Source organism: Mustelus asterias, chromosome 8 (assembly GCF_964213995.1).
Source record: "Mustelus asterias chromosome 8, sMusAst1.hap1.1, whole genome shotgun sequence".
NCBI classification, from domain to species: Eukaryota; Metazoa; Chordata; class Chondrichthyes; order Carcharhiniformes; family Triakidae; genus Mustelus; species Mustelus asterias.
Genome location: NC_135808.1, coordinates 70,063,580 through 70,086,160, shown reverse-complemented (window position 1 = coordinate 70,086,160; position 22,581 = coordinate 70,063,580). Strand labels below are relative to the sequence as shown.

The 22,581-nt window shown below is 39.7% G+C and overlaps 1 protein-coding gene across 3 annotated transcripts in view; it reads left to right on the top strand.

Moving 5' to 3' along the window:
- The window catches only part of kcnt2a (potassium channel, subfamily T, member 2a), a 743,558-nt gene that overhangs the window by 370,966 nt on the left and 350,011 nt on the right, over positions 1 to 22,581 (top strand). For all 3 annotated transcript variants that reach the window (XM_078218141.1, XM_078218140.1, XM_078218139.1), the window contains exons 10-13: positions 2,974 to 3,138; positions 4,974 to 5,110; positions 12,546 to 12,609; positions 19,777 to 19,885. In XM_078218141.1, the coding sequence (XP_078074267.1) occupies positions 2,974 to 3,138; positions 4,974 to 5,110; positions 12,546 to 12,609; positions 19,777 to 19,885 (475 nt within the window). The remainder of the gene's footprint in view (positions 1 to 2,973; positions 3,139 to 4,973; positions 5,111 to 12,545; positions 12,610 to 19,776; positions 19,886 to 22,581) is intronic.

Sequence of the window (22,581 nt, the reverse complement as noted above, 5' to 3'; positions counted from 1 at the left end):
AAAACATCAGAAAACACTTGTGGAGGAGGGTGGTGGGGTGTGTTGTTTGAAAATAAGTGGCATTTCTGATCAAGGAGAAATTTGACATTCAACAAATATAAAATTACTTTTTCAGGGACAGCAGTAATTATGAAGTTAGTACACCATTGACAACGCAACAAAGTGCAATTTTCCAAGTGTTTTTGCAGTGAGAGGAAGAGCGTAGGAGTGGAAGTTCTCATTAGTTCAATCATTTCTAATTGATTGCATTCTGAACAATCCTCAACAGTGCACTTCCAGAGAAGTATAGCATTACTGACAGCAGCTTCTAGATTTCGACATTTAGCAGCGTATGTGCAGAGTCTAAAAGTTTCTACCCTTTTCAGAGGAATAATTTTTGATTATTTCTACAGCAATATCTGGGGCTGAACATTGTGTGAAGTCACACTTAGGCCAGTCCTTGTAGGGTGGCAAGACTCTTCCCTGAAGAAGATTAGTGAACCAGTTGGGATTTTACAACAAGTTAGCCCGCATATGACAAGATTTATTGAATTCAATCTCACAACTTGGTAGATTTTAACATGGCAATTTCTGGGCTGCTCATGGAGCACGATTAGCAGCTACAATACCAAGTTATGGGTATTAATCTAGCCCAGAATGCACCTGTCTGCTGGTCACAGATTGGCAAGATTGAAATGGGTTTAGGTAATTTCACACTAGTTCTAATGTGCATGGCGTTGTTGCAAAAAATAGTCCTGAATTTGGAACCGCTGTCTCACAGCGCCAGGGACCCAGGTTCAATTCTTGTCTTGGGTGAATGTGTGGAGTTTGCACATTCTTCCAGTGTCTGCGTGGGCTTCTTCTGGATGCTCCAGTTTCCTCCCACAGTTCAAAAACATGCAGATTGCTAAATTGCCCCTCAGTGTCAGGGCGATTAGTAGGGTAAATACATGGGGTTATGGGGATAAGGCCTGGGTGGGATTGTTGTTGGTGCAGGCTCAATGATCTGAATGGCATCCTTCTCCATTGGAGGGATTCTATGATTTTACCCAAGACTTTGGTTATCAGTGCAGCATTTGAAATTCAGTGACTTTTCTCTGAAATAGAGGGGATTTCACCCCTCCATTGCTCCTATGTTCCAGAAGTCATAATGCATTTCTGTTTTTATTTCTGCTATCATTATTATGTATTTCTTTGTTATGCTAGGTTCTGATGTAAATATCTTGATACAGACTGCTGGTTGGGCATTATTTTGTGAGTGCATTATTAGCACCAACCATTATTTTGACAACTTCAGCTGATTGTAAGCAATAAGCTTAATTTACATCCTTAGGCAACTTTCCATCTGATATCGGAGCTGACTTTACCAGCTCAAAAATTGGCTGTCCCCAAGGATAACTGGTGTATTTGAAAAGCGTATATGGATAAATATGTTGGTAGCAGCACTGAACATTGCTAATTTGTTTATGTCCCTGTTTATACATTTGCAAAGTTTATTCAGGCAGCAAAAATGTCCATCAAATCCCAGTGCCTGATACAATAAATGTAGACAAACATGGTCAGTGGTGAGGGGATTGTGTAATGCAACCTTCCAAAGCCCATGTTGGCTCGCTGTCAAAGTAAATGCCGTGTATCGAGGAGTGAAGATCTGCTTTCCACTCCAGGGACCATCCCCACAGGACGTATTGCAGCATGCACATACGGAGATTGAGGAAAGCAGCTTGTTTTTGGGCTTAATTATTATAACTATCGAGCCCCTAGGATCAGTGATATCTGTTAGTTACAGGCGTCCTTGCAACAAATGGCGCAGCTCCCCTTCATATCACCTGACCTGGAATCCGTCATCTGTAAATGTGGATGGGAGGTTATTGGCAGGTGGATGCAGTCTGTCACTGAATCCTCCCATTGCGTTTCTTATTCCATTAAATAAGCATAAGTAAAAGGAGAAGCATATTGGGAAATATATTCCTCCACAATTGTGGTTCATCAGAATATGGTAATGCCAGAGTACTTGGAACCCTGAGTAGTAAAATGAAAGCAAGAGAGGAGCAGAAATTTTTTTAAAAGTCAGCAAAATTACCATGAAAAATCTTCCTTCAGGGCTTTTTAGAAGTAGTTCTGTACACAGCACTCTTACAGTCCTGGATTGCCTTTTTGCATGTACAAGCAAGTTGACTGAATTCTATTCTGGCATAAACAGCAGAAAGTTATATTGACAGCTAACTAACATCTACAGAGGCTAATCTTATTGCATTTGATGGCAAACTTTGACACAAATATAATTGGATGAGTCAGTATATGAATGAAAATTGGCATAAGCAATCTTCTACCTATTTTTCCCTTGATTATGTGCACTTTACTCCCACTAATTGGATGTAGATGATTGGAAAATCTATCTCTGAATTGTTTGCATTGTAGAAATTAATCAAAAGAACCTTGCAAGACTTTATATTCCCCTTCATGTAACATGTATGAAAACTGCAAATTTTGGATTTGAAGTGTACATCAATAAGTGAACAATATTATAGAAACCATAGAAACCCTACAGTGCAGAAGGAGGCTATTCGGCCCATCGAGTCTGCACCAACCACCATCCCACCCAGGCCCTACCCCCACACATTTACCCGCTAATCCCTCTAACCTACGCATCTCAGGACTCTAAGGGGCAATTTTTAACCTGGCCAATCAACCTAACCCGCACATCTTTGGACTGTGGGAGGAAACCGGAGCACCCGGAGGAAACCCACGCAGACACGAGGAGAATGTGCAAACTCCACACAGACAGTGACCCAAGCCGGGAATCGAACCCAGGTCCCTGGAGCTGTGAAGCAGCAGTGCTAACCACTGTGCTACCGTGCCGCCCATAATCTGGATTAGTTGCAGTAATATAAAGTAAAAGAAATCTGTCCATCTTGATTTTCTGTCCACGTTAATCATGTGCTATATGTTCTTATTTTGCTTGTGCGTGTTGGTAAGTAATGTTTTGTCCTGTAGTTTGAACAGCTGGCCTATCTGTGGATGGAAAGGCAGAAATCAGGAGGAAACTATAGTCGCCACAGAGCTCAGACAGAGAAACATGTCGTGCTGTGTGTCACCTCTTTGAAGATTGACCTGCTAATGGATTTTTTGAATGAATTCTACGCACATCCCAGGCTGCAGGTTATAAAGAATATGTGTACTAATCGCATAGTTGTCGGCGGAAGGAAGCAGTTTAAAATGCATGCCGTTGAAACTTCCATAAGTTTAGTACAGTCCAACTGTTTTCCCATGTTGATATCCCTTTCCAACCACACTTATCAGTACAAGCTTATATTTTTACTAATCACAATCAAAGATTTCTTGATTTTAATTAATTAAATAATCAGAAATACTTTTATGTTTTCGAAGCAGAGAACTTTTAATTCTTTTTGAGCATGTTAGTATTCAAATTTATTATACTTAATTAGCCATTCATGTTTCTGAGAAGATTTAACAGCAAACCCGTTTATTAAAATGCTACTAATTGCTAAACCACTCAGTAAAATACTGCACAACAAATTTAGATTTCAGTAATTTTTCACCTGATTAAAGATCATTTGGATGGTTTTCCATTTAGAGATTGTTTTTTCACATTTACTACCATGCAGGAAATCATGATCTTGACTATATATGGAATTTTGGTCTCATTTACACAGCTGGTATTGACTTGAGCAGATTTTAAAGAACAGTAACTCTTTCACATTGACCAATTAATAGGAAAGTGAGTCCAATTAATTTCAGCAAGGCTGCATCTTCCAGTAGTTTTGTGGTGCATGAATCTGGGATGTAAGTCACACTAAAATCAGAACTTAACCTTTCCATTAGTAGTGAATAAAACTCAACTTTTATTATCAAAGATACTGAATATCAGAGAAGGTATCTTTGGAAGCATCAAGAATCAATACAGGTGGCTGCCACATGTGGTGTTGAACACTGTTTTATGTCCGAAGTAAATCCTCTGGACATTTTAAAAGAAGTATTTCAACACAAGCAAATAGGCTTGCATTGGACATCCATTTCTATAACAGAGCAGCACACCTAAATCAAAATGGCTCAGTACTCATGATGTTGTTAAATTGACCCAAGCCATGATGAAGTACAAAACAAAATACAATACTTTTCCTTGATGGTGGGTTTATTCACAGGATACAGTCTTACAGATCTGCCTCCTGAATATAACCTTAGTGTCTCAGCTGACTTTTATGCTTTTTTTGATACCCATCAAATAAACTAAAGTATTTGAAAGCTGCTTAAAGGCACACTGTAACAATAAAAAAAAACTTTGAAAGGAAACGTAATAAACCAAACTACAATGTTGTTTCTGGGGCTGAAGATGCACTCCAGTACTACGGCACCTACTGGTAACAGAAAGCCTCTAGCATAATGACTTATATATGTTATACCAGTCTTTAATTAAACAGTGCCCATCACCTGTGTATCTTTAACAACATAATCAATTGACCATTAACAGATATGTAGGATGCATAAATGTGACATTGATTTGAGGAGTTGTTTGCTATTTTTGAGAGAGATGTATGATACCTAGATATTTTCTGAGATGCAAGGCAAGTAGATACCAGTTATTTCATTATTATGAAAGAAGCTAATTTCCCTTTCAGAATTACTATTAGTTATGGTAATATAACACTTGGTCAGTTTACACCATGGATATAAAGGGAGTAAAATCTCTAACATACATGGGGCATCCAGTACCAACTATAAGATTATCATTGACTTTACTTTGGTATGCATTATAAATCTGGATTTAAATTATTGTTAATAATGACAATGACAATATTTCTGTACTAATAAATTGTAAAAGTTAAGTACAACTAACTATCAATAATGGAAGCATGTTAACAAGTGAACCAGTTGTAACTGAGGAAGAAACAGGGCATATATTACATCCATATAGTTACGTGTATAAGGAGCCTTTTTTCCTTAGGCTAATTTATTTACATTTCATTTCCTAACAGGATTACTACGTGGTGATCCTGTGTCCCACTGAAATGGATTTACAGGTTCGAAGGGTTTTGCAAATTCCAATGTGGGCACAAAGAGTAATTTACCTACAGGGATCAGCATTGAAGGACCAAGACCTTTTGAGAGCCAAGTAGGTGTACTAATGGAATAAAGAGTAACAGTTTCAGTCAGGAAAAGATTGCTGTTTCACCAGTCCACCTATCCGTGGTATTTAATTGGTGCATCCTGAATCACCTTCAATCCTTTTCAATGGCCAGACACAGTCCCTTCTTGAAACCCATTAATTTTTCATGTTCTGCAAACTATGTTGGCAATCTGCTTCACATACTTAACCAATCTTTTAGTGAAAAAGACGTCCTATATTTCCCAATTTCATCTGCTGCCCTTTAATGTAATTTGTGCTTGCTTAGATCCAGTTTACCCAAACTTCTTGTAATTTTAAAAACTTCTGTCAAATTCTCGCTCAATCTTTCTTCAAGAGTGAATTTCTGCTCATCTGATTGGATAAGCTGTATGTAAAATCAGAAGAGGGGGAAATGTTGGTGAGGTAAAGTTGTGTGTTGTCAGCACACACGTGTGCTTCTGGATAATATAACCAAGGGGCTGAATGTATATGAGAAGTAGAACTGTCTAGATATACTAGATCTATTATCTGCTCAAGGAATCCCAATAAATTACTCATGCCTGACTTCTCACTCTCTAAACTTCGCTGACTCTGTGTGATCATTTTGCTGGAGGTTATGCCCATGATTTTATATTCTATAGCACGTCATTCAATTGGGATGGTGTTTTAACTTTTTGAGGACTGTGAATTGAGATTGGTGATGGGGGTGAATGTAACTGTGTAACTTAGACAGTCCCCCTACAGTGCAGAGGGAGGCCATTCGGCCTATCGAGTCTGTACCGACCACGATCCCGCCCAGGCCCTATTCCTGTAATCCCATATATTTACCCTGGTAATCCCCCTGACACTAGGGTCAATTTAACCTGGCCAGTCAACCTAACCCGCACATCTTTGGACTGTGGGAGGAAACCGGAGCACCCGGAGGAAACCCACACAAACACGGGGAGAGTGTGCAAACTCCACACAGATGGTGACCCGAGGCCAGAATTGAACCCGGGTCCCTGGCACTGTGAGGCAGCAGTGCTAACCACTGTGCCAATTTCTGTAAAGAAACAGCCTGTATTGAACACACTCTTTGTTAATAAAGCTCCTTTGATTTATCAGCTTCCATGCCTCCAAGCATCAATCCTGCGGACAGAATTTTCTGGCCTCGTTTGCCCCGAAACTGGAAAATCCCACCTGAGGTCAACGGACCTTTCTATGGTCTGCCCCTTGCCCGCTACAATTCCCGTGGCGGGCTGAACAGGAGAATTTGCTCCCAGGTATCTATCCCCCAAAGGCTGCATTGCCACTTCCGATTGGGTCTGAGGCGTTCCCATGACAGATGCCATTGCTCCTGAAGCTCATTTGAAAAAAGTACTAATGAGGAAGACTGGTGTGACAGTTGCTAAACCAGTCCATAAAGACTGACTTGGAAAAAATAATAAATATACCTGTTGCAGTAGATGATGACAGAATGCTTTTACTTTGGAGCCTGCAGCCCGGAGAACGTTTGAAGAGCAATTATTTAACTAAGTACAGCCTTGAAAGACTGAGACTGCCAGAATTACTTTTCTACCAGCGCAGAGGTTTTGAGATAAGAACATGAGATTCTCAATTGGATTTCCATGTCCCCTACTGTAATAGCTGAGTAGGAGCAGTTGCAAATGGAGGGAATGAGAATGAGGAAGATTTACACTTCAAAATATTACTGTCCAAAATAATTTATTGGCCATTTGGATTTAATGGTAATCTCAATTAGGAAGTCTGCCTGAGAAGAGTATATTTTACCAAAGATACTATAGGACAGCTTTTACATGGCAATCTGCAATGCAGATAGCACTACCTGTGGATCTGACAATGATTATTGTATTTAATAACTTGCAAGTGATCAATCGTTATTCTATTCCTTCTTCACACTGTGCTTCCTATGGGTGTTTAAACATATGTCTTTTTTTATTATTCCGGTGCTTCCTGTTTCATCTTGGGTTTGGGGAATAGATGGGGTTTCTTTAGGGTTTTTCTGTTACCCTAAGAATGCTACCATAGGCTGTTACGTGTAAAAACTGTTCTTTTAACTCTACACAAACTTGTACTTCTGCTTCCCACTAGATCTCAACCTCTTAGTCATGTGACATTGCATCATTGTTACAGTATTAGTTACATCAGTACCAGGTACTCCTGATGGTAATCCTTTACAGTACACCTTCCCCAATTCTTTATCTCAAATATATACTGACTCCTACATCTCCCCTCAAAGTCTTAGATTTCACAGGGTTGGTCTCTGTGGTGCCTTAACCAGTCTCCCAAATCTGGTCTTGATTTTGTTTTGAGGTTTAGAATTAACTGCACTCTCGCCTTTGATAGGAGGGTTTTCCACCTGGGATGTTGTAGAGTTTCTACTTGTTTCTTGGTTCCTTGTCTCCATCCAGATCTAAATATTGTGCCCAAGGTTCAACTTGTTTCGTTCCAATGGTAACAAGATTCTTTACCCTTTCTGATGTTTTCCTGGTTCCATTTCAATTCTAAAAGATCTCAGTTGTGGAGCTCTTTTTACCACTATACCTTCTCATATCTGCCCAAACTTTCAAGTCTCGTGCTCTGTGCCTGAAGTTGAAATTACCAGCTTGATTGTCTCTTTATTGCTCCTCACACTTCCTAACTTTCTCACAATCATCTGAGGTAATGCTAGGTTATACTGTTTGTTGTGAGGCTGAAAGTTGTGTTTGCAGCCGTTACCCATCGACATTTCTGATAGTAAGAACTGCTATTTTGGCGGTGAGGTTCTGTAGTTAAGAAGGGCTAAGTTAATAACTTTGTTCTTTGTCGTCAATTTTTTGATTGTTCAAATACTTCTTTCTGCTTCTCCTTTTGACTGAGAATATTTAGGCAAACTAGGTACATGCATGAAATCATATTCCATTGCTAAGTATCGAAGCACTTCATTAGCAAACTTGGGACCGTTGCCTGACACCACAATGCCCATGATGCCATGTGTTGTGAAGATTCTTCTTAGTGATATAATGACTGCCTTTGCTGTGGCGCTATGTAGTCTACTTACTTCAAACCATCTGGGGAAGTAACCAATGATGAAATCTTTTCCATTGAACTCAAATTAGCCCATTCCCAAGTGATGCAATAGCTTTGAATGAAAAGAAGAGGATGCCATTGGTTTGGTCTGCTGTTTGCTACTTACTGCGCATGTAAGGCAATTCGTGTTTAACTCTTCAGTGGAGTGCCTGACGCCTGACTACCAGACTGATTACTGGGCTCATGCTCGGCATTTCGCTATTCCCAAGTGATCTTGATAGATTTTCTGGTGACCGTTAAGTCGGAGTTTCAGGGATGAGTAGTCTGTGTTTAAAAACTAAGAAATAATTCATGATTGTGAGATTTATTTCTCTTTGAAGCATTGGTGAATTGCTGAGTTATTAAGAGTATACTTCGACCATCCATTCTGCTAAAACTCTTTTATTTTGATGCACCCATCATCCTGCTGTATCACATACTTAATTGCTTGTAATCTCTTCTCAGCAACTGGTAAGTATATGGTAATGAGTAAAGTATCTGCTTCTCTTTCCTTGATAAAATTTAAATATTTCAATCAAATCCACAAGCATTCCAATTTTGCCATTGGACTTTGGTACTGTGACCATTCTAGAATACCACTTCAGCAGTAGGTCTACTGGACAGACAACTCCTTGTTATAACATGTGTTCAGTCTTGCTCTTGACCTTATTAAAGAGTGGATGTGGGACCTTCCTTGTGTGAAGAGGGATAGGCCTAGCCTCTGTCCTCAGGATTATGTAAATTTTGCTTTTGGCTTTCCTAAGCATGACAATAAGGATGGAAATTCATTCCTGAATACCTCCAGTGGACTTCTGGTCAACAACTTAATCAACATTGGTAAATGAGCTTTTTCTGCTCAAGAATGATCACTCCCTGGTTCTGTATAATGCACAGGATCCCTCAATTTCTTTATCCTTGTGACTTTATCTTGCCAAGTGTTGGTTTAAAACTTTCTGTTGTTCCTGCTGGACCTTGAAACAGGATGGAGATTGGTTATAATATATTATTTTTAAGTTATTAAACTTCATCAGATAACAGTGAAATATTTGCACCAATATCTAGCTTGAATTCTGTGGGGTCACCATCAACTAAACGTTAATTAATTATTGCTTTATTAATTTTATGGCATGTGAGCATCGCTGGCTGGGCCAACATTTATTGCCCATACCTAATTGCCCATTCCAGAGGGCATTTGAGAATCAAAGAGTCTGGAGTCACATGTAGGCCAGACCAGGTCAGGATGGCAGATTTCTTTCCCTAAAGGACATTAATGAACCAGATGGGTTTTTACAACAAACAGACAACGGTTTCATGGTCATCATTAGAGTGCTAATTGGTCTCATTGTGATCGGCAGAAGGGATTGAATAACAAAAGGAAAAGCAGTTCATCCCTCTTCACATGGAGCATAATAAGTTGGGGGTATCCCAGGCAGATGGTAACAGATTGAGGGATCCTGAATGTGTTAACAAATTTGGGGACATCACCTGAGGACCAGTCGTAACATTGTAACTTCACCAGGTTGTAACCTCATATGTATGTTTGCCTCGTGCTGCTTCTTTCATGCTGTCCTACACATTTTCTGGCTCTATGGTAGTGGAGAGTAAAGGTTACTCCAGGCCATGTAATTACAGGTTGTGGTATAATTCTGCTGCTGCTGTTGGCATGCAGTGCCTCCATTGTTTTTTCTGTTGCCTGGTCTGATCTGAATCTACCAGACAGTAGCATGGTGGTAGCACCACACAACTTGATATCTGAAGACAGGATTCCACCTCCGCAAAGACTGCGCAATGGTCATTCCAGCCAGTGCTGTCATGGAGAGTCACTTGATGAGGATGAGGTGGTCAGATTATCCTCTTTTGTATTGGTTCTCTTGGCATGTGTGGGAAAACCCAGGCTGGCAGATATATCCTTCAGGACGGACCAGCTCGGTCAGCAGTGATGCTACCGATACACTGTTGGTGATGGATGTTGAAATTCTCGACCGGAGTACATCAGATGTGGGAGGGTGGTAGATGGTAATCAGCAGGAAATTTCCTTGCCCATGATTAACCAGAAATTGCAACTTTACTGAGGTCCAGAGTCAATGTCCCTCTGCTGTCACCTCTGGTGGGAATCGTCCTGTGGACTAACTTTTAAATAAACTTTGCAGTTTATTTAATTAATTGAATTTAAATTCTCCTAACTTCACCAGTGGTAGTTGAACTTATTTCTCTGGAGCCTATCCCGATAACATTATTGTTCTGTTACCTTTCTCTCTAATATTCCATACTCTTATTCTTCTTTTAAAAAGTGATGAAATCACAAGTGAATTAGCAAGATCGACCTCGTGAATAGGAGTTTGTTAGTTCAGTTGGCTGGACGGCTGGTTCATGATGTAAAGCAACGCTGACAGCCTGGGTTCAATTCCCGTCCAGGCTGGCGTTATTCATGAAGGCCTGCCTTTTCAACCTTGCCTGAGTGGTGATCCTCAAATTAAATCACAACCAATCAGCTCTGCACTTCAAAAGAGAGAGCTGCCTATATCATCTAGGACTATGGTGACTTTGCCTTTTACCTCATGAATGTAATAAATTCTTTATTCAATGTCAATTCAGTATACATAGCATGAGCTTTTGAAACATTTTGATCAGCCATACATCTTTACAACTTGTTTCTGCTCTGACCATTAACTCCATCATTCCTGTAGATTCTGTCTGTCAGTTTTCTTCTCCCATTTTGGTATTAAGATTATGCTATGCAAAATCTTTCTCCTCAATTGCATTTTACCTTCTACAAAAAAAACTACTAAATTACAAAATGATTCAATAGTTTCTCACCTACCCTCACCTACTCATTAAAAAAAACAAAGGCCCCAGCTTGAGTATTTTGTGCAATTTGGGAACAGTCCACGAGAGAGACAGGAAGATGAGCAGTGAAGAATAATCTATATATAGCAGTAGAGGTGAATGAGATCCCAGCCCAAATCTTCTGAGCAACAATTGTGATGAGCTGTTTGCCACTGTGCTTGAAGATTCTCCCGACTTAACTCTTACACATTTCTTCTGGGATCTTCTGATCCTGACTGTCGCAGAAATATGCAGTGCAGCATCCTTGTGGAACTGCACTGAAGTGGAATAGAATCAGAGGAAGACAGGACATGCTCTTTTTTAAAGACACCAGCTGCCATATGGTTACTTTCAAAGTCCAGTATTTGAATGTTAATCATTGGATCAATTAATGGGGTGAGTGAGTGAATGAACGAGTGGATTGATGAGTAGAGTTGGTAGGTGGATGAGTTGACAATTGGATTGGATTGGGCCGAGTCAGAGGGATAATTGGGTGGTTGGCTTATTCGAATCGGGAGGCAGGTAGGTGGTCGAGAGGGGGCGTGGTAGTGGTTGGGTTAGGTTGGGTGGTGGTCTGGTGGTCACAGAGGGAGGCAGGTAGGGTTGGGGTGTAGTAGGCTGGTTGGGTAGCCAGATGTTGAGTCAGATCAGGGGTAGTCAAGGATGGATAATCGAGTGGTCGGAGGGGGTGGGGGGGGGGGCGGTAATTTGGTTTTGGTTAGAGTGACAGCCGGCTGATTAGGGGGCTAGTCAAGTGGTCAGGTTGGGTTGCGAGTTGTCAGATCGGGGGGTAGGCAAGCGTTTGGGAGGGTAGTCAGGGGAAGTCAGTGGGGCAGTTGGGGAGCTGCGGAGAGATTTGTTGTTTAACGACCAACTATTAGACTAGCTTTTAATTTGTTTAACATTTTCTGGGTAACTATTCAGCTAAATACTGCAAAACTATCAGATGTTTCCAAATCTAGCTCCGGGTCAGAAACATTCGTAGTGGCGTCTCAGAGAGTAGGGACTAGAAGTTTAAAGTTCTCAGGTAATTATTATATGGTTGCATTATATGAAATTCTTCAGTCATTCTTAACTCTGCAATTTTTAAACAGTAGTTGAAACTGGCATTAGTGTAATACCTAGAGGAAAACTTGGAGTTGCTGTTTAAAGTTTTTTTTTCCTTTTTTTTCTTTCATTGAGCCTAATTGGCCTTGAACTGAGTAGCCATTTCAGAGGGCAGTTAAATATCAACCACATTACTGTGGGTCTGGAGTCATACCAGATGGCAAATTTCTTTTGTGAAGTCGATGGCTTTATATGACAATCATTTCTTTTAATTCCTGATTTTTATTGAATTCAAATTTCGCCATCTGCCATTGTGGGATTCGAACCCGGATCCCTGGATTACTAGTCCAGTGACAATATCACCTCACCACTGCCCATACATTTTTGTCATCCGTGTAATTTGCAAACATACCAGTGAATGTACTAATGATTCTGAACTATTTCTCTTTCTTTCTATCTACAACCCTTTTCCTTAAATGCTGCCGTCCTCTACAATGGGATATTTTGGTGACTGATTCAGAATGGATGATGCTGAAGCCTGTTTTATCCTTAGCAGTCGATATGAAGTTGACAGGACAGCTGCTGTAAGTTGTATTTATGTAGAGTTGAAATGTATCATGCATTTTACAAAAAGAAAGGAGGGATGGATCAAACTTGATGGACCCAATGATCTTTCCTCTTCTGCTGTTCTTAGCCTGACCCTTCCTGCCCACTGTAATTTAGAAATGTTTTTGACAGGGTCACATTTGCAGACTAGTTAGAAAATTAAAAGCTTGAGGGGTTCAAGGGAAAGGGCTCGATCCAAAATTGGCAGTGGCAGGGAGCAAAGGAAAATAGTTGGCGTATATTTTAGTGAATGGAAGCTGATTCCAGTGGGGTTCCACTTTCTGTTTCTGATATATACATTAATGATTTCGAATTAAATGTAGAGGGCATGATTAAGAAGTTTGCAGATAATACAAAAATTGGCCAGGTGCATGTTCATGAGAAAGGAAACTGTAGAATGTATGAAGATGTCAGTGGACAGGTTAGGTGATCAGAAACGTGACAAATTAATTCCAGTGCCGAGAAATGGGAGGTCTTGCATTGAGGAGGACAAACAAGGCAAAGGAATACAAAGTAAATATCAAATGCTGAGAATGTAACAGAACAGTTCATGTCCACACATCCCTGAAATAACACAGTCAGATAGATATGGTGATTTAAAACCGCATACTGGACACTTTCATCTATTGACCGAGGCTTAGAGTCAAGGTGACCAACTTCATGAAATAAAATAAAGAGCACTTTGACTGTGGAACTAGGGGTGGGGTGGTGACTATGAGAGCAGGGGTAACCACTGGTAACCAAGATATTCTAATTTAAAAGTACAAAGCCCAATCAGAAGATAAGGAAACATTTAGCAGGGAAATTAGTCCTGGTGGCAGGTTTCTGCATAAAGATAGAGCTGCAAGGATCAAAGTCCAGTCTACAGCTAGGGGACAGACACTACCATATTAACAAATACGGCTTCTTGAGTATTTGTTTTGCTTGCCTGAAGCTGGCACTAAAGCCCCTTAGATGTGCAAATTGACATCTGAATTGTTGTTTCAGGATCCCTTTTTATGAACCTCGATGAAGTAGGCACTAGACGTGCTGTTACCTGCTCCACAAATGGGACCCGCTAAGCTTTTCTTTTTGAAACCCCGAGGAGCAGTTGTGTTCCTATCTTCTGCCCACACCCCTCTCCTCCCCAATCTCCGACCCACTAAACCAGCTTCTATTCCAGACTACTTGCACAATGAACGCAATCTGACAACTCATCCTTTAAGCAGTTTCAGACTTTCACTGAATTATTACTTGAAAATCACTTTCCAAACTACTTACTTTTATGCTAATAAAAAGGAATGCATAAATTTGATTATATTAGCATAACTTTGTTTAAATTATTATTATTGGCATACTCAATTGTGACTGGAATGGATAATTATTATTTTTGGTTATGTTTCTGATTATTGAACCTTTTTTTGAAATGAGACAAATTACTGCACCTGGCAAAGGAAAATAGCTTTTCTCTACAGCTTAAGAGTAAAAGTATAATAAGAAAACACATTATTATCTTTTGAAATGGTTTAAGATTTATAATTTATGGTGCCTTCACTTACAGTAACTGGAAATATAAACAACTCATCTGTCATAATTTTGCTTGATAATTTGAATGGTTATCCAGATGGGAAAGTACAACTAATGGAGCATTATGAGATTAAATTGTGGTAAAATGGCCTCAGTTATCCTAATTATATTTGCTAATGCTTTACTTTTTTTTATCTCAAAATGATAATGTATACATAGAGATCCGTTCCCTGTGGGTCTTCGGAAAGGATAATGCAATCTGTTTAAGCCACAGAACTTCCTTAATTGTGTTGCATGGTGCAGAAACGACATTGGTGTAGAAAGTCAAAATTTCAATCTTCTCGATGGAAACGTGTGCTGGAATATTCTGTGAAGCTCATTGGCCTATATTGGAATGTAAAAGCCAATGTGACTTGTGATGCCACTAATTAGGATAATAGTGAATGAGCAGCTGTCTCATGCCAAGGCACCTTACTCATAGTATCTCTTGCCTTGGAACCTCCTCTTGCATTAAAATACAGAACACGGTTCTGCCTATTGGGAAGGTTTTTCAAGCTGTTTCGTTGTTATGGACACTTGAAGGTGAAGTAAGTTTTTGAAAAATGTCAGGTGCAATGAGACTGATTGCACTTGGTTAGTTATAGCACAGGTGTCATTCAGGAAACTTCAAAAATAAGAGCTCGGATCAGATGCCAGAAATTGCTGCGATGATAAGTTTTAAGTTTATTTATTAGTGCCACAAGTAGGTTTACATTAACACTGCAATGAATTTACTGTGAAAATCCCCTAGCTGTCACACTTTGGTGCCTGTGTTTAGATACACTGAGGAAGAATTTAGCATGGCCAATGCACCTAACCAGCACACCTTTCAGACTGTGGGAGGAAACCGGAGCACCTGGAGGAAACCCACGCAGTCACAGGGAGAATGTGCAGACTCCGCACAGACAGTGACCCAAGCTGGGAATCGAAACCAGGTCTCTGGCGCTGGGAGGCAGCAGTGCTAACGACTGTGCCACCATGTCGTCCTGACATCGGGTGACTCCTGGCCTTGCTGCAACTAAATTTGCGGGTGTAAATCTTTGTCAGTGCCTTAGTTGTGTAAACCTATGATCATGCATGAGCTATACTTTGTGTGCTGGGTGGGGCTATGTCAATGATTAGCAGAACATTTTGGTAGTCAGATGTAGTAGGAACCATTACAAACAGATGAGGAAATTTGTGCATGATGTTGTTTCAACATGAAACTGGAAGAAATCAGTTACCGGCAAATTCTTTCGCAAAAAGAAAAGACACAATAGCTCTTACACAACTTGGCTATGCCATAAGGTTTCAGGAAATTACAGGGCAACGTTTTTGTTTTATATTACCGGCAAATTTGCCAAATGAAAACGTCTCACTGATGACACTTAATGAGAGTCTCATTTTGAGTTACACTAGCTATCAGAACCTGCTCAAGTTTAACATATGCATCTTTATTTCCCGATGGAAAGCTAAACATTGTTTACAGATTTTCAGCAATTCCCACCATTATGTTATACATATTCATGAAGAGGCAGCATTTCCAAATTCTGCGTTTCAGGGTAATTTCCAGATGATTTTATTCATGAGATGTGCATTGGGTAATATTCTGTCTCTCAATCAATAATTATTTTCTATTTACTTTTGTTTCATAATCTCATTTCAGTCATTTGGTTGTAGTTTGAACCATAACTTAAGTAACTTTAGTAAAAATCTATCGATAATTTATTCTTAGTCATTCATCATAGTCAGATTCTGTTGTATAAATATGCGGATTTTAAGAGTTCATTATATTGGGAAACATTGCAGATGCTCAGACCCAGTTTGTTGTATTTTAATCTGAAATAAAAATGAAACATTTTGCATATTTAAATCTCCTGGTGTTCTGAAGAGAATGCCATCAACTTCCATCTACTTCCTTTGGTCATAACCATCTCATAAAAGACAGATTCTATCCTATAAATTGGAAATGGATTACCCTCAACATGTGCTTCCTCAACTGCAGCTCTGACATAATTCAATAAACCACTGAGAGCAAAATACGGGTAAACAACAGATGATGACGTAAAGAAAATCTTTGCTGCTTTACCATTTTAGTATGGCACGTCAATAGGTCATTCATCTGCGCTCTGTCTAAAAGCAGGTCTGTGGCTCATTGTCTACTAATGCTTCATCCTGAGATGCTTTCCTTCACCATTTTTGTCAGTGGTGGTTTGCCATTGTCTTCCATTCTCAGGGGCAGGGTGAGAATGCAGGTCCCAACTCTACCTCAGCCAGAATGGGAATTGAAGTCACAGTTGTTGCTGTTAATTTGAACCACATGCTAACCACCTAGTCAACTAGCACCCAAACAAACTGGCAGCAAATGGATCACATTGCAATCCCCAGAAGTTCAAAATATTCAGACTTTTAGACTCTGGAAGCTGAAGCTTCAATGAGCGTGATTCTTGTTGCTCTAATTGTGTTTGTGGATTGATAGATTATTGCTCTCAGCCATGATTGTTGTGCAGCAGTGAGTGATGTGGCATTCTGGAATGTATGTATTTGTCTGCAAAACATGTTTTCTAGCCTTTTTGAATGATACAACAATATAACATCCCATTTTCTTTAAGAAAAATGCCTCAACATCAATATAACGGTTCCAGTCATTCTCTATGTCCAAACTAAAGAAGATTAGCAATCAACTTTTATAATTAAACTGTATACTTTACGAATCTTTATGTAGTTTGTTTACTTTTCTCAAAACATGATACATGGTATTGGATAGGTGGTAGAGTGTTGTGCCTTCATCTCATGGATTTGGTAGTTATCACTCTTGGTGATGAGTTGGCACGCTTTATGAGCATTGATGAGTTACACCCGCAAGATATGCCTGTGCATCATATCTGGGCTTGTCTCTGGAAGTCATGAAAATGTAAACGATCTGTGGTGAAGATTCCATTGAAGACACATTCTGAATGTAACAGACCGCTAGTGGAGTTAACACTTCCTATTGTTTACATGTTTACAGAAACTGAGATACAATAGTTGTCTGGACAGGTCAGCAATTGAACTCCCATAAAAATGTGTGTGGAGGAAACCACATTATCACAAGAAGGTGCAAATTCACCCCTGCTTATAGTCTGGCTTACAGAAATTACAGAGGGAAGACATCTCACCCAGCAAAAGGAAGCTGTCATCTCTGATTGACCAATATTGCCAGATTGCTGGCTGGGGTCACATCTATTTTATCAGGCTATCCATTGATTGCTTGCTGAGAAGGCATCAGTACCTCTTTGTCTTAACTGAATCAAATTAGTGATGTGACCAGTATTGGTGGTGATATGCTCATTGGGTGATGGATCGTTATACTTCAATCTTTTATCTCATGTTTCTTTTGTGACGACAATCAAGATGCGGCAGCTGCTAGCACCATTTCTCCTCTTGGCTTGTATTTCAGAATGAAATTGTAACTCTGAAGCCTCTGTAGTCTTACTGGTGCTGTACACAAAATTTTTCTTGTAGATTTGGATGATGATCACTCTCCATTGTAAACTTTCTCCCAATGTCTTACATCCACACATGACTGTCAAAAGCCCTGTTTGCATTTCTGATCTTATTTGATGTTGGAGCTGATATCAATGCTATCAGTTTTTTCTCTTGTAGAAGGTGTACTCCGAGTTTGTTTTTTATAGAAGCATCTTCTTGCAGAGTTTCTCTCTGTTGTCACTATGACAGACTTGTCTCTTTGCGTACTATTTCTTTGAGTTTGTTAAAACTCCTCTCATGTGATTCTGACCACTTGTACTCAACATCTTCTCTGATCAGCTCTCATAGGTTTGCTGTGTGTTCTGACATGTGAGGTATGAAAGAACTCATTTACCGGATCAAGCCAAGGAAACTTCTCAGCTCTTTCTTGTCTCTTGGAGCTTCCATCATGAAGATGGCAATGACTTTTTGAAGGCTCACCTTGATGCTGTCAGGTGTGTACACCATTCTGAAGAATTGGCATTCTGTTGCCTTCAGATGTATTTGTCTTTGTTTTGTTGATCCCAGCATCTTGGTTCTCCCTGTGGCTACATGTAGATGGTAGTCATGATCTTTTTCATCTACAGACCATATAAGTGGATATCATCAGCTATGCTGACTGCTGCTTTGCATCTCCTGTATCTCTTGCTGTTTTCTGCTGGAACATGTCCTCGTTCACTTTAGGACCAAAAGATAGAGGTAGGAATTTGTACCTGCCGAAGTAGGTACATTGCATTGTCCAATAGATCTTTGACCAATTTCATGCCAGTAAAAATCTACTTAAGGTCTGTTTGTTTATGTATGGAACCCTTTATGTTCAAGGTACTGTAAGGTTTAATGGTTTACAGCCAGGGTCAATACTTATGATCAGTATGTCAAGTTCATAAAGTGGAGATGCCGGCAATGGACTGGTGTTGTGAGACTTCTTACCAAGATCATAAAAATAATTTTAAGTCCAGTTTCATGATCTTTGGTTTTTGATCAATGTGTTAAGTCACATTCGACATAACATGATAGCAAAGCAAATATCCAAAGCTTAGTAGCGTCTTAAAAACACAAAATTAAATTGTTTTCCAAACAAGATACTTGTTCAGGGTTAGAGCATTGGTAACGCTAAATAATTTGGATCTATTGTGCCAGAAGACATTGCAGTACTGAAGATGTATTTTCCAAAGTTCTTTATTCTACTTCTCACTTCCCCTGTATTCATCTATACATCATATTTTCAGAATCATGACCCCTTGAGTTCTTTTCCTCCAGATTTCCATTAAGTACAGATGAGAAGACGCTGGTGTCAGATGATGATTTCCAAGCAAGAGATCAGCTCTTAACACCAACCTGAGCTCTTTTCATGGAAGCCATGCTCTTAACGTCCTGAATGTTTTAAATGTGTTAGAACATAAACAAGGGTGCAACAAGATTAACCGCATTGGCTCCCCAAGCGAACATATGGTTTGGTTTACTATGAACACAAATTTACTTAGTCTCTTGATAGTTGTCCTTTCGAAGTTAATCAAGTGGAATTTTGGAATATGTGTTTACTTAAAACCTGCATTACTTCCCTTTCACTGGTTACTTTCCACATCAATATATTGGTAAGAATCATAGAATCCCTACACTGCAGAAAGAGGCCATTTGGCCCATCAAGCCTGCACTGACAACACTCCCACCCAGGCCCTATCCCCGTAACCCCACATAATTACCCTGCTAATCCCCCTAAAACAATGGGGCAATTTACCATGGCCAATCCACCTAACCCGCAGATCTTTCGGACTATGGAAGGAAACCTGAGCATCTGGAGGAAACCCATGCAAACACTGGTAGAGTGTGCAGACTCCACACAGACAGTGACCAAAGCCGGGAATTGAACCTGGGTCCCTGGCGCTGTGAGGCAGCAGTGCTAACCACTGTATGGTTCCAATAATTTAAGTACCCTGGTGATTAGAGGATTTTTTCAAGAAAATCATCCCAAAGTATTAAATGACAGACGTGTGTGTTTAACTGGTTATTTGTATCGCCACACTCGTCATACAGTAATTGTCTGTTATTTCATCTTCCCATTTCTGTTCACAACAACGAAGAGACTTATTTATGTTGCATTTCTTTTAACTCAGGATCACCAAACCATTCTGAGGGCATGGGCTGTCAAAGACTTTGCACCAAAGTGTCCCCTCTACGTTCAGATACTGAAACCTGAGAATAAATTCCATGTCAAATTTGCAGGTAACTTGTTTAGAGAAACGGAATAGTTAAGTTCTACAAATGTAATAATTCTGCTAGTTAAGTTGATGCTCTTGATCCAGTAACTAAATTTCTCTTTACCTTTTTAGTTAGAGAAATAATGTTGTAACTTTTGATTTGTTGCTAGATGTTGACATATAATGCACTATTTTCAGTTATGATGCAGTTTCAAATTACTGCAACTAACTAGTTGAATGGGAGGTGTGACATAAATGGAGTGGTGGTGGTCACTGGACTAGAAATTCAGAGGCGCGGGCTAATGGTCTGAGGACATGAGTCTGCATGTATTCATGGCAGCCTGTGGAATTTAAATTCAGTTAATAAATCTGGTATTAACAAGCTAGTAATAGTGACCTTGAAACCATTGTCGATTGTCGTAAACACCAATCTCGTTCACTACTGTCCTTCAAGGAAGTAACTATGTTGTCCTTTACTTGGTCCGGCCTCAATGTAGCATGAAATGGACATCAAGCCACTCAGTTCTATCAAGTTTGCTACAAAGCCTATAAAAAGAAATGAAACTGGACTGATCATCCAGCATCAATGTAGGTACAGGAAATGACAATGTCAAACCCAGCCCTGTTTCTTCACGTACGTCTGGTGCCTTGAGCCAACATTGGGAGAACTGTCCCACAGACTAGTCAATCAACTGCCCAACATAGTAATACTCACAGAATCATACTTGGCAATACCCCAGACACTGCCATCATCATCCCTGGTATGTCCTATCACAATAACCAGATAGACCCACCAGAGCTGATGGTACAACAGTGTACAGTGGGAGGAAGTTGCCCTGGGAGTTCTCAACATTGACTCTGGTCCCCATGAAGTCCCATGACATCATGCCAATTATGGGCAAACATCCAACTGATTACCACCTACCTCTGCCTACCACCACTGTAAACCACCCCCCTCCCCCACCCACTCCTCTCGATGAACAATCCGTATTCCTCCATGTTGAACATCACAAGAAGCACTGAGGATGGCAATGGCATAAAAAATGTACTCTGGGAGGGGGGGGGGTCTTTAAGAAAACTTTTCTTTTTCTTTTGTGTCTTTACCATCATCCCATTTGTATGTCCCAATCTTTAATCTACGTCCAGTGCAGTGATTTAAATGTAATTTATATTTACTGTGTGAATATATATATATATGTAATATAGTATTATATTTATGAATTGCAGTGTTAATTATTTTGTGATGGACTGGGATGCCACACTTGTAAAATTATTTGTTTAATGTCAGCGAGCTTGTTCATCATTAATAGTTACTGACAAACTGAAGTCTCTCTTGACTGAATAATTCCAACCACTTTCAATCATTTTTCTAAAGAGTGAGAATAGTGGATGATTAACTTAAACTTGTATGACAGTGATCTCTGTGCAGTTTCCATTGGCAAAAAACTGCAGTGGTTCATCTTCTGGTGGAGAAGGGTATCACACTCAGCAATTTCTGATTTCAGTGCCTAACTGCATGTTTGAGTGTTAGATGCTTCTATAATTTTGTGCAGTAATAAGGGTGATGCTGATAGCCTTGCAGCTGTCAGGACAGCAAAAGCTGGGCAAATGTTTATTGCACTGAGATTTGTGCCATTGCATCATCATTTTGTGAACAAAATACAGGCTGGAATTCTCCAGCCGTTCACACCCCGCTGCCAGTGAGAAAGGAGAATTTGGTGCTCAGTCAAATCTCCATTCACTGCAACGGAGAATTCCAGCTGCGAGTAAGGCCGGAGAACTAGGCCCACCAAATTCTTTTTCTTAAAGCTGGTCATTTAACTTAAAAGTAATGGAGGAACATGAATTTCCTGTCGTTGTTGATCTGCTTTGAACATAAATAAGTTCCTACACTGAGGATTGTGTACATTGGACAACAATGGGTAACCAATTATTTTGAATACTTAAGACATAATAACCAGCAACTATATAAATAAAGTGATTATGAGGGTTTTTTCTGAAGTGAATTCAATATCATGAGCTACTGTTAAACATTGTGCATTCTGTTTCCACAACAAATAAACATTCAGACACAGAAATCAAAGCAATTAAAATTATGAATGGAGACAAGTAACCCTTCTAAACAAAGCATTCAGATACTGGAGGTGCTATTATGGCTGAACAGTAGTTTTCAATAACAGTGGGATAACAACATGAACAGGAATGACTTTTACAAAGTGTATATTTTCAGCTGATTTTTAATTTTGTTACATGTTTACAGACTGCTTGAGAAGAACACAGTAAAATAATATTGTTGTGAATAACAATACTTACCTTGGTTGCACTGATGATTCAGCTGCGAAGCATCAACAATATTTTAAAACATTTCTGTTTATACGCTTGCCAGTTATTTCAAAGCAAATTTACTTTCATCTGTATTTTTAATCAGATCGTGTACCTTGTGGGTGGGCCCTGGATAATGAACATTTAAATACAGGACAATATCTGCAACTACCATCGTTAATAGAGCAGTATTCCTTCCTGAATGTGAATGCAGTATAGTTCGCGCAGAATGACTTAATAGCCACAATTATAATTAACAGAACTCTAGAGAAGTCTTCATTGTACTTAAAATTCTCTCTGCTTTCCACCTGCAGTCTCCTCTCCATGGAAAAACCGTTGAAGGTGCTTCCCCTGACAAACGTGGTATCAGTCACATGCAGAAATTGCCCAAAGTGTTGG